General features: G+C 38.6%; 1 protein-coding gene across 1 annotated transcript in view; it reads left to right on the top strand.

Annotated features, from left to right (window-relative positions):
* PDZD8 (PDZ domain containing 8) overlaps positions 1 to 13,591 on the top strand; it is a 43,730-nt gene that overhangs the window by 15,849 nt on the left and 14,290 nt on the right. The window contains exon 3 of the mRNA XM_015867462.2: positions 3,029 to 3,131. Coding sequence (XP_015722948.1) covers positions 3,029 to 3,131 — 103 coding nt within the window. The remainder of the gene's footprint in view (positions 1 to 3,028; positions 3,132 to 13,591) is intronic.

Here is a 13,591-nt window from a genome sequence, read left to right as displayed (position 1 = left end):
TATTGTGAGTTAGAAGCCGAGAAGCACGTACAAGATTTTGGTAGTAAAGGAAGAAATACAAAGTCTGCATAAAAGTAAACGTCAGAATTTCCTTTTTTCATATCACTGGGTATGAAAGTTGTCTGGGGCTATAGGGTTCTTTTGCCAAGCAGCACTGTATGCAAGCACACAGGGTTTTTTTCCCTGTCTGCCACTGGAACCTTTGCTCATTTGGGGGGATTTTTGCCTTGAGAGCCTTAAAGTGAGCACTGTACCTTGCTACTGACCAGTGTTTGCTTTTCCCTGACCTCAGCTCTTCAGGTAAAGGTGCTGAATCTTCAAGAGCACCTTCTGTCACAGGCAGCATGCCCCGAGGGGCCTGTAGTATATATTCTACATGAATGAGCTCATAGAAGCCTAGTCATTGTTTGCTAGTGAGAACTTCTGTACTGAATCTGTCAACTCTTCTAAAACTATGCTGTAATGTGAGCTATTAAAATGAACAGTAAAATTCATCAAGTGCTGATTTAATCACATTTCCTTATTGATTCATTATAGCTAAAGATAGCTATGAACTTTTGTATCAGAACATCTCTTTTACTCTCTCGTACAGATTCAAAATTCTATTGCCTGTGAGGTATAGATATCAGTTCAGTATACAGCTGTTTTGGATGTGCTGTGGCAGTCCTCATCTGTTTATCACAGAATCACAGAATTAACAAGGTTGGAAAAGACCTAGAAGATCATTTAGTCCAATCATTACCAATACTTCCCAGCTAAATCATACTCCTCAACACAACATCCAAACGTTTCTTGAACACTCCCATGGTCAGTGACTCCACCACCTCCCTGGGCAGTGCATTGCAATGTCTGACTACCCTTTCCGAGAAGTAATACTTCCTAATGTCCAGCCTGAATCTCCCCTGGCAAAGCTTAAAACCATTCCCTCTAGTTCTAGCATCAATTACATGAGAGAAGAGGCCGACCCCCAGCTCACTACAACCTCCCTTCAGGAAGTTATAGAGAGCTATAAGGTCTCCCCTGAGTCTCCTCTTCTCCAGGCTGAACAATCGCAGCTCCCTCAGCCTCTCCTCATAAGGCCTGTGCTCCAGAACCCTCACCAGCTTCATAGCCCTCCTCTGAACATGTTCCAGGGCTTCGATGTCTTTCTTGCAGCGAGGGTTTTTGTGGTTGCATTAAAGAACACAGTACCTCTGCATGCTAGTAGAGATGTTATTCAAACAAAAACTTCCTTAATGTCATAGCAGTTTGTCTTCCTAAATATGAAAATTGTATTCCAAACTCCAGTATTAAGCATCCGTGGACAGTACTGCTCATTAGAAATGAAGTATTTTGCCTGCCTGACATGCGTTTCTTCAATTGGGTGTTGGTAGCCTAATGTCACCTCTAACCCCTGCCTGTCTCCTCTGAAGTTTGGTGACCAGAAAATAAAATGTGTGCAACCAGTGACCAGCTATGGAAAAACTTGAATTAAGTTCCTGGTAGCAATGAGAGACACATTGTGGTGTAGGCACAGAACAAAAAGTGTGTTACTTAAAAGCAGCTACTAAAAACAGAACAGAGGAGCCACAGAAAGTAGCACGGGATGGCTTAAAAATAAGCAAAAAAAAAGATGGGAGTTGGTCAGTTTAAGTAACCTTGAACAAACAGTCTTGTCCAGACATAATACCTAACCAGTTTGGTCTGAGAAGATTTCTTTTTACTGTAATTGATCCAGTATTGTCTAGATAAACAAGTGCTGAAGGTCAATCTGAAATTAAGGCTGACATCTGCTCTTTGCAGTGTTACAGTAGAGAATGGACAAGTGTGCAAACTGCACATACGAGTCTGGCATTAAGGATGCAGGGACTAACAGTGAGCCACAAACATCTGATGCTTTGTACAGCAATTGTGCTGGGTACTAGCCCAGGTGTGAGTGTCAAAGTTGAGCAACAGTAAGGATCTTCACCTATCATTTTGCTCACACATTCACTTACCTCTTAGCAGTTAAACAAATGCTTTGTAGAGAGACATACAAAAGGAATGCTTAATTCCCTTTGCTGCAGTGCAGGTCGGTGAGCTTCTGTAGACAGATGCTTTACCTTGGGATTTGTTCAGTTTCACCAATTCTAGGTGTTGGATATGTTTGCTTTCAGTTATTTTACTTAATTATCAAAATGTTAACGCATTTCCACATCTGCAATTTATACCCTTTATGACCATTAATTCTTAACCTAGGAACACTGTTTAATAGCATAGAACTGATGTGATTTTCTAACAGCATTTGTCTCCATCATCTAAAGAGTTGTGCAAAATAAACAAATGTATCTCAATCGCAAATAAGGCACTTTGGCCGAATGGTTAATAACTGTCATAGGATATAGAAAAATAGCTCTTTTGAAAGAATATAGTTCCTTGGAGGCTTTTATTCCACAATATTCATCCACTTTCAGCTACAGTGAGATAAACTGTGTACAAGTTGAGTGCTCTTATGAATCCTAAAAGCCACTGTTTGCTTTTTTCCCCATTCTGTAGTACCGGTATCCAACTGAAAGGCTTTGTACAATATGATGCATAAAGGACCTTTTCTGCTTGTTATGCGTGTATCAAAAGAATTACAGATAGGAGAGGATCCTAATTCAGCACAATAGACATAAAGAAACAGTGGCTTTAGTAGAACAGTACACTTCCGAACCAAGAAAAGCTGTTGTGTGCTGTAAGTTTAGGACTCAAGTTGCTGTTTTGTTACTGCTATGTTTATTTATAAGTTGCTATTGTTTAGGGAAGTCCTCGTCTTCCAACTGAGCCTTTAACAAAGCAAACAAACAGAAGTCCTAGTGTATTGTGTGGTGATTTGTGGTACAGGTAGAATTCTTCCACTAGAGGGTAGCAGTGCCCTTCCTTTTGTGATTTGCATTCATGGGCTTGTGTTTGTGCATGTTGAGAACAGTGTATAAGGGGAAGGGATAAAGGAAGAACGGTGACTTTAGTATGATATCTGGGTTATGTGATAGTATTACAATTCTTACTATAGGCTTTTCTGTTTCAGGTTATTTATATTTGGATCCTATGAGAAGGAAACAAACGTTCATTGCACAATGGAGCTGAGCAGTAGTGTTTGGGAAGAGAAATCAAGGAGTTCTATTAAAACGGTAAAACAGATTTAATCTTTGTATGTTGCACTATGTCTTATGGTCTTACACCGTCTAGACAGAGTGTGCCTTCTGGGCAGTCAAATGGGTGATTGAGCAGGAAGAAAACCCTACAAATGTAATGTTACTTTCTTCTGAATTCAAAGTTTTGTGTACAACTAACGTAATGCTCAGTTATCACGGCTGTGCTTGAAAATGTACCTGATTTGCATACATTAATTATTAACTGTTAACTACATTAAAGCAAACGGTTTAAAATGTGCATTTGTAGACCTGCTACATTTGGGTGAGGTAATGTTTAGAAAACAGTGAATGAGGTTCACCTGTCTTACACTGGGCAGTAGTGTATTCCTTTCTGATGTGAGTACTGAAGACACATTCTCAAAGGGTAACTCATGACCAGTTCCCTCCCTTTGCCTACATTTTGACAGAAGGTGGAGGGAATTCCTATGTATCTCTTTTTCTAGAGTATATGAATCCTACCACGTCTGCTGAAGAAAAATACTTTTGAAACTGTCTGCAGATATAGGACCTGGTAGAATTAGTAGTGTTGTAAGTTAATGTTATTTCATCATGCTTGATGAATTTAGCAGCACACAGCCTACAAAATGCATTTCTCTCATGTATGTGGGAGGAAGAATATTGCCTCTGATTCAAAACAAGGGGTGCAATACTTTAACATTTCAAATCAGTGATATTGGGTTAGTTATCAAATCGAACTTATGCTGAGCAGTGTTAGTTTTAAGAGTCTGGTTTGGCAGCCAAACATCATGGAAGAAAGTTGTGCTTCCTAGAGTTATCTCCATCTGAGCACTGAGGCCTGTTTGACTGTGAATTATGTGTTAGCTCCCTGAGCTCACTTGCTGCATGTTAGCATCGGTGCCAGAGCAATTTCAGAGTGGGTTCTTTAGCAGGTAATGTAGCACTGGTGTGTTTGTGACAGCAGATGGCAGTAGAACTAAACTGGTGGTGGGTGGAAAGGCGTGGCTACTGTTTAAAACTGCGGAAAAGTCCTTGGGCTCACGTTCTGTTTGAGCACCTGAAATGAAATGGGAGGTTTTCAAGTTTTCCATCCTTCAGAACTATGACTCGAGATGTAAGGATGTTTAAGTAGCTGTGTTCCTGTCCAGTCCCATCACTGCTTGCTGAGAGCAGCGGCTCCTTGGTGTGAGCTGCTGGATCTGTAGCTGTGCTGTCAGTGTGGGGAACTCATTGTGCTCAACCTCCTTGGCACTGAAGATGTAAACTGACTTTAGGTTCCTGGTTCTAAAGATTTTGATTATGGTTGAATACTGAAACTAAAGGTTAGCACCCTTGCAAAGCCACTTTGCTATGCAACTTCAGTTTATCACGTCCAGTACAATCATGGGGGTCTCTTTTCCATTGAAAATCAGTTTGAATATGTAAGTTAAGCTAAAAAATGAATTAGAGGAGACCTTGCTGGGTAGCAAGAGAATTGCATAGTCCCTCAATAGAATTAATGTTGCAAATGTACTTAGGTAGGGAACTTTCTTTTCTGAGAAACTGCAACCGTGTGAAGTCTTTCTCATATTAAATCCTTCTTTTAAATGACTGTGTGTGCAATAATTAATTGAGATGAAGTTGTTGGAATTAATATCAGAAAATATGGAGGAGAAATGACAGACTAAGTTGAAGTGAAAAATAGTTCAGTAGATTCTGGTTTAAGTGTCTGTTTTGCTGTAATATGATACAGATATGAGAGTACATCCACTGAGGCAGATAGTGTTCTATAAAGGTCCTGAGGAAAATTCTTCTGTCTTTCTCTTATTGGCATATTCATTCTTTTTGTTATACTAGCAGTAATGATAAAAGATTAGACAGGTTTAATACTTCATAATTAACTTGGCAAGACTTTGATCTGATCCATTATTTATGGGATATTAGCAGGCGTCAAAATTGGTTTTAAAGAAAGAAAGTGTTGTGTTAGTGAACATATCTGGATGATTACTGAAGTATCTGTTGTAATTCAGAGATGTTTCTTGCTTCTAAGCTATTTATCAAATCAGTCTGAAATACAATTTGAACTTCACAGAAATGATTTGGAACGTTCCCATATGACAGGTAAACATCCTTAAATACCTTAATTAATAGTGTTGCTGCTGGAATTAACTTTAATCGCTGCATGGCTATGGGAAAATTATTTATGGATAGGATGTAGTTATTAGGCAGCATTAGTAACATTGGATTACTAGGCAGGTGTTCCACAGCTAAAACTGTACTTAGGTTTGTATCTAAATACTAGCCAGCACTTAAAGACTGGGGGAAAAAAACCAATGTTTTTTATTGTTTTTGACAATGTTGAGTAATAGAGGGAAGGTTCTGAACTGCAAGATTGAAATGTGTCTGTTCTATGGGTTGATGGGTTTTGGTTTTTTTTTTTTGCTTTGATTTTGCAACAGAAATTCAGAAGCATAAGATAAATGCTGTTGGTAATGAAATAATGAAGTTAGGTAATCAAAGACAGGTATGAGGGAACATGTCTTAAATTCTGATTTCAAAGTAATAGGCTCCTTCAGGTTGCACTGCAAGAACATCCACACTTTGGTCTTCCTAAGGGCAGTAAGTGTGGGTGGGAGGGTTTTTTTTGATTGGGGTTTTTACCTGCTTTTTCAATAATATTTTTTCAAGTCCCTCTTTCACTTTTCACTGTACATTCAGAGGTCAGCACCAAAGGAACTGAGGGGTAAGGCCAGTGCCATCTGCCTCAGTACATACTGAGTTTGTGCGTGTCCACATATATGTGTACAGAGACCACAATCTTGGCTGTTAGTGGGTGGTGATTCTGGCAGCTCTGGGCTTCTATACGTGAATACAGTGGTTACTTCTGAAATTGCTTTAGGCAGGATGCTTGGTACATTTTAATAAAAACAAAAGGATGTTTCTCAGCCTTTCATAAAACTAAACTTGTTCTATCAGGGATTACAGGAAACTAAAGGTACTCCGATAGTGACATATAAAATGAGCAATAATGGAAATCAAATTCAGCACCTTCTGAAATGAGTTGCCTGAGGATACTCAACAATAATGTCAAAATTTGAAGTAACAGTGAAACGTTAATTTGTAAATACCCAGAATTAAATGCCTCACAGTTGGCATTTCGGTCTGCTTGTTTAACAGTCTGCCATTTCAGCATTTAATCCTATCAAAAGAAAGGAGGAGGATTAAAGGAAGGGAAGCATTTTCAAAATGTCACTTTTTATGAAAATTCATGATCTTGTAAAATTTGATAATATTTGTAAATACAATGGGGAATAGTTCTGAGATTTGGGCCTTACATAATGTTCTGTAATCCGTCTTTCAAATAAACTTGAAGGCCATCAGGATTTTTTTGTCTGGCTCACCCGAAACATTTAAGCTTTTTGACTGGAGACCTCAGAGACTTTCTGCTTCTCTGTGATTTAATAAGACCTGTTAAAATGCACTGTAGTGCTTTGCTTTGCAGAGACTTCAATATGAACTTTAAAACAAAAGCAAACAAAATCACTTCTTTCTTCTTCTGGGGGGCGTTCAGGTGGTCCGGAACAAGGTGCTACTGCCATAGTTGCAGTGTGACCTAATACTGCCTGAATAAAAATCATTCAGGAGATGCACACTGTGTTCTTCAGCATGCAGACCCTGATTGAATAGCAAAGTGCTCCACAGCTTGCTGCAGGAGGCAGTGTGAAATGCATCAGCTGCATCCCGGTCTCTAACATTCCGTACGTGCACCTTGTTTCTCCCTATGGCTGTGCTTGTAATTGTGAGCTTTCCTGGCTATCCTCAGAGCACTTGGAGTTCTGCGGTGGGATCTGATGGCCTGCTATGAGTCTGACTTTCTGGCTTTCACATTTAAAATATCAGGAAGAAGGATTACAAAGTAAAACAAAGTGCTGACCTCCTTCCAGATGATTATAGAACATACATAAAACTTTGAGCTTCATTGGGGATTAGTTCTGTTCTTTCAGTGCTTATTACTGACCTGATAAGCAGCATTCAATTTAGCAATTAATGTTCATTTTCCCTTTTTCTTTAGAGATTGCTCACACAATCTCTAGTATGTATTCTCCGAGTTCATTTTTACTTGTGTATCTTCTATATCCTTTAGATAGTACCTAGAGTGGAAAGTCTAAGCTTTTCTTATCATACAACTTCACATTTAAAATAAACAATTATGAAGGAAGTACAGCATGATCTCTTTTCATTAAGAATGCTTGCAAAATACAAGCCAGGCACCACACTGTAGTGCATCACTGATGCTCTGTGCTGAATTATTTTTTTCATTCTTCTCACCTGCTCAAAATATTGGATGTGGGAACGAGCTTTAAGTCGGTTTTGCAGCAGCTGTGTTTCTCGTTTGCAGAGAAGCTGACTTACAGTGATAGGTGTTCTTGATAAGTAAATATATGGCTGGTGCATGAGAGCTGACTTTGTTTGTATAAACACTGTGGCCTATTTTAAGAGAGATAACAGTGTTTCATTGACCAGTGCAAACAAAAATGGTTTCTGGGCAATTTAGTGCATTTTGGGGAATGACTTTCTAAACTATGTAGTTATGTCCCGTTGCAAAGTTCTGTAGCCAGGGAGCCAGCAGCTGTGCTGGCGGCTGCTGCATGTGGCTGCAGTGGAGGAGGGAGGAATGGGGGTGGCAGGTTCAGGGCTCTCCTTTCTTTGAAATGCTCTTTTATGACTGAATCATCTGTGCAAGTTCTTCTTCCTGAGGGTCATAATCTCCAAAAATAGGTGTTTGGCTCTGGGGTGTGGTGACTGTTATTTTGGATAGGTGGCTTCTAAACTCTACAAGTCTGATAGGCATTTTTTTTTGAAGGTCAGACCTTTTACAGGTATCACATTCATCCCAGAGTGTTCTTTGTCACTTTGGTACATTCAGACTCAGTTCTTTTCCTCTGAAACACGTTTTGGGGGGGGCAAAAAAAGAAAAAAGACTATTGACTTTAAATATAATTATTATATAGAGTTTCTTTTACCAGCTGACAGTGACCAAGTGTTTCATATCCAAGTCATCATAAACTGAGAGACATAATATCGAAACTTGATCAATTTAAAATGTGACCATTTGTGTGAAGCTGATCTCTCAAGCAATTTTTTGTCTGTCAGGATTCATGGAAATGATTCATAGAACTGAGTCTTTAATTTGGATACTCTCTAAATTACAGTAGGATCTGACTATCCATCAGTAACAGTTGAAGTGTTAGACATAGGCTAGTCTCGGTGGTGGGTATGTGACTTGAGGCTGTATTTCTTTTGCTCATCTACTTTGGCCTAAGTGTTGTACGCTTAGAAGGGTGATGTGCATAAGCACAGCTGTTTATATTGATTTTAAGTAGTGATGAGCATCAGTCTCTTCTTCGGTTCTCTGCACAATCCAGATGTCTTACCTAGTAATGGTCCTGTACATGTGTGTTCCTGTCTGGATTTCAGCAGCTACCCTTCTGTTCTAATGAGTTTTTGAGAGTTGGTATTGAGGTCTTCTTGAATGTTTTATGTGTAGACCATACTAACATGTACTTAAAGTACTCATTAGTAGACAGAATCTCAGTACTTAGGTCTGATTCTCACTGCTGTTGTAGTTGGTGTAAATACAGAAATTACATTAGATTAAATGAGTATAATCAGGCTAAATTCCAAGAAGTTTAAATGAAGGTTTTGGAAAATGTCCTTATTTAATTAATTGGCATTTAATTAATTATATATAGTACAATATTTTCAGAATTAAAGATTTAACTAAAGTACCTACTGTTCCTTAATGCAGGTACTTGATGTCCTTCCATAGAAGGAAAATGAATGTTCATACCTCACAGACAGTTGATATGTAGTGGTCTGAAATAAAGTGTCAAAATAGAGGGCTATAAACTACTGAATGACTGCAAAGAAAGCCTTTAATTTTGTGGGTGGAATTCCTTGTTCTGAGTACAGTTTTATGTCGTGTTGCTATCTTTATGAAGTCAAATGAGTTAAGCAGTTCACATTCTTGGACTCGAGGTGCTGTGTTGTTACATGGGCTGTGTCTCACCTTTCTGGAATGCTGTAATTATTTCTCTGAACATTATCTCAAATTGACTACTTTTTTCTTTTCATTCTTTATCCCTCTAATCACAGCCAAAGCAGAAATTAGATGCTTGTCTCTTGGTGTTGAGTCTTCTACAGGTCTTGCAGGGTTTTGCTCAGCATCTGGAGGTCATACATTGAATGAGGATGGTGTTTGGAGTACGTGTTGCTGTTACTGTTCTCATTAATTACAGTACCATGGGTGTTTTCTGTCATTGATTCTATGACTCTTAGAATTTCTTAGATTGGAAAAGACCTCAAAAATCATCAAATCCAACTGCAACCTAACCATACTGTTCTAAGAATAACAGGAGAAATTTGCTTTTGAGGGCAAAAGGGCCTGCTTTGTTTAATAGTACACAAGTGGTTCTTCTCCCTTTTATTAAAGTATTACTATCTTTACAATACTTTTGGTAATTGGGGAGAAAAAAGCATAAGCAGGCATTTAGTAATGCAGATGTAGTCTGTGTTCTCCAAAGGCTCTGTAACTGTGGCAGACAGAAATGAGAAAATAATATGGGTGGGCAGCATAGCAGTTGCCCTACAAAAGCCTTGAGGATCGAAAATGTAATTGCTGCTTCCCATCACGCAAATAAAATGACTAAAAGGTCATTCCAGTGTACGAAGGTTAGATGGAGCAGCCTGATACTCTGCAAAGGACACCTATGCATCGGAAGTAATCCGAAGTGAGTCATTGTTTAAAAAATGGAGCATTTCCCTTAATGCAGGCTATTAAAAGGCTGGCTCCATTAAATTTTAGGTAAGATAAATAGACTCTTTGAACTATGATGTCTTTACAGATATCTTAACCAAAAGTCAGTATCTTCAGATCTTTACTAACGTCATCTGTTTCCATTTTTAGGTGCTTAGCTTGGAACAAATATCATGTCTGCACACCCTCAGATCCATTTGATGTTAATTGAAGCTATATATTTTCTTTAGCTGAAGGAAGAAAACAAAACCAAAAAAAAAGCCTCTAGAAGTCTGAGGCAGAAAGCTTTAATTTTTAATTGTTCTTAGTTACAAACCAGTTTTTCATATCTGTATATGTATGTGTATACACACATACTTTTAACATATATATACATACATGCATTTGATATATGTAGAAGTGTGTGTGTATATACGTACATCAAACCAAAAGTCTCAGTTGTTCTTCAGTTAAATTTTCATGATGATCTTCTGGGTAGCAAATTGAACCCATGTTTAGAAATGTAGATTGTTACAGTTAGAACAACTTGACTCATGAGACATTGTCCTGAACTTACCTGGGACTTATCTAAACTTACAGCTCTAATCTTGTAGAAGAGAGTCAAGAAAGGCAAAGATGATGGTTAACAGAGCAATTGCAGAAATTTGGTTCTGGGTTCACAGGTAGTTAAATCATACATCTGTGAGGGTAAAGCAGGGACAGGCTGTACAGCAGCTTATAAACTCAAAATACTTACATAACTAGGAATTACATCCCAAGTAAGCTTAGGAATACAGTGTTCACAACTTCCTAACATAGCCAAGCATTGTAATATGCTCTAGCCTCCCCCTTAAAATTGATAATTTCCGTTGGTCTCAAATCTGATGAACATTTGTGGGTAAGTAGAAACAAAAATCCACATACACAGAAAAAGTTCAGTAATGGTATAAGTTACCTGTGTAACAAGCAACTTAGTGAAGTTATAAATTAATGTTCTGTCACTTGATGCTTCTGTGAAATGTGGAGCGAATATTAATTTGAGCTATATAACCTGTTCTTAGGGCATATGAGATGAACCCAGTGACAGGGATGTTAATGGATGTATAACATTCTTTTACTCAGAAGTCTGAATTTGAGACCTGACTATAGACCATAGATGAAGCTGGCCACAAGCAGCAGAGCATGGTGGGATTTAGCTCTGGCTGGCTGCAGTACAGGTTGTGTTGGAGGAGCCCTTTGTGATGCAAATCACAGTTCAGGGGGCAGAGGCCACGGGAAGCTCATCCTCCAAGCACACACCTGATCAGAGATAAAAAGCAAAGGCAGACATGTGCTTTAAATAACTTTCAAATTGCAAATTCCATGCTGGCAGTTTGCTGCTGCTCTTTTGTCTCTTGAATGAGCTGAAAAACCAAAGAATTTATATCATTGCCATCTTGCTGAGGTTTACTTGTTGAAGGTTAACCAGCTTTTCCCCTTCTTTTTTATGAATACCTTAGTAAATAATGAAAGTGCATTGGAGGCATGGGTAAAACTTGGTCCTGTAGGGAGGCAGTAAGGTAAGCTGCTTGTCCATGGATTTAGATCGTGCAGTGAGGTTGATACTAAAGTCCTTTATTGTAAAGATTGTGGAACGAAAACAGTTTGCAGATCAGCATGGGAGAGAGAACTTGGAGTATTCCAGCTGTGTATGGTAAGTAGCTGAGGGGGTGGAAAAAAAGAACTGTGGTCAAGAGGGAATAGATCTTATACGTATAACTCAAATTCCACAAAATTACTCAGAATGGAAAAGGAGCAGGTAGTGATGATGTGCAGGTGAATGTGTTCTTCTGTCTGTGTGACCTCGTCTGAAATGAAGCAGTCACATTTGCTTTGGAAGTCCTTTATTATGTGTTTGTGCTGTTGCATTACTATGAAGGAGTGAAGCCCGGTGCTTGAGTTCCCTTAGCTTTGCTGTCCTGCTTAAAAATACAAAAGAGTATGGGAGAGCTAAGAGTTTTTGTTGATTGTTGGCAGTATAAGAGTGACTTAATCTTGGGTGTGAAAAAGCAGGAGTTAAGCCACTTTTGACCTGAGGAAAATTCTGTGCTAGTGTATTAGAGTAGAATGTGTTGGGAGTAATATAGTATGCTGTGTGTTTAACCTGGGGGGGGGGGGGTGCTTTAGAGGGCAGTTGTAAGAGTCCTGTTGGCTAAGCAATCTTGTCAGTCAGCAAAAATAAATGGCTCAGGAAAACCCTTAGACAGAGTTTCTTTGAAATATTCCAGTAAGGAAAATACCTGCGATACTAGGGAGCTCTCTAAGCGGTACTTAGGGACGTAATATCTGTTAATTATTAAAAGAAAGCGGGTGCAGTATTAATGGAGAGCAAATAATACCTATTAATGTGGTATAGGAGACCAGGTGTGATGATAAATAGCTGCATAAACAGACCAAAGGACATCTAACAAGGATAAAGCCACCACCAAAGTCATAGCAGTAATAAGGTCATGGGAGTGCAGCAGCTGTAAATATTTGGCTAGCGTGGAATCTTTTAATGTACCTGGTTAATGTACATATTATCTATAGGCTATAGAAACTCAAAGGTACTTGTAATTGTACTATCAAGAACATTAAACAGCAGATATACTGACTATAGCAATCATATATATATATAACTGTCTGAAATTGAGCCAATTTTTCTGCTGCAGTCAGTGTTTCTGCTGTTTAATATATATGTATAAAATATTAATATATGTGTACATAGTTTCAAACAAGACTGAAATCTGGCTGAACAGTGTGTCTGTGTATTAGACTAGAGCCAGGGTAATGTGGAATGGAAGAGACCTCAAGAGGGTAACCTGGTCCTCCCAGGTCACAGCAGGGCTGTTGAATTCATTTAGACTACTTTCGACTAAACCGTTCTTTTTACTTGAGACCAGTCAGGAGTATTTCTGTACTGATAGACTCAGAGTAATATTTCCTTGTGTTCCAGATAGTCCAGGCAGGAGGCAGTTCTAGCCTAAAAACTCTTAGCAAACTAGAGGAAATAATAAATATATGATGTTCTTGTTTATTTCATTTCCGCAGTCTGGCTACAGGGGATATTTGGTCAAAGCATGGGAGCATCTATGATGGATTTTCATTCCTTGCAGACAATATCTGAACAAAGAATATTTTTTAACGACTTTATTTTTGCCTGCTTTGATAAATGTTTCTGTTTCCACAATAGTTTTGAAGCTCTAGCTGTTGTAGGAGAATCTGAAATAACATTTTCTGAAAATATGTTTGTAATAACAAGGAATGAACTGTTGGCTGCTGTTGTGAGCAAAGATGGTGAGATCATTGCCAGCTGATCTGTAGAAATTCATTAGGAACCGCAATCTTGGCTACATATGATTGAGGTAACCAAGGCTTGTAATTAATTCCTGAACTTAAAGCTGCTAGGAGGAAACAAATTGGTAAAAGGTCTCTTAGGTCTAATAACCTGAAGTAAGTAAACCACGCTTACCATAAAGTAAAGAACGTGTTTCTAGCTAGGATCACACAATTTGCTTTTTAGAGGTTAGTTTCATTTTGGATTTTGTTTGGACAGCTGGGACTGGAAACCTGTAGATACACTGGAAGAGGACTGAATACATTCTCTTTTGTGAGTTCAAAAAACTATCTCTTCAAAAAGATCTGTTGATATTGCCAAACCGCCAGCCCAACACATGCAAAATAC

This window comes from Coturnix japonica, chromosome 6 (genome assembly GCF_001577835.2).
Source record: "Coturnix japonica isolate 7356 chromosome 6, Coturnix japonica 2.1, whole genome shotgun sequence".
NCBI lineage: Eukaryota > Metazoa > Chordata > Aves > Galliformes > Phasianidae > Coturnix > Coturnix japonica.
Note: the sequence above shows the minus strand (reverse complement) of the source record. Positions and strands in the feature narration are given on the sequence as shown.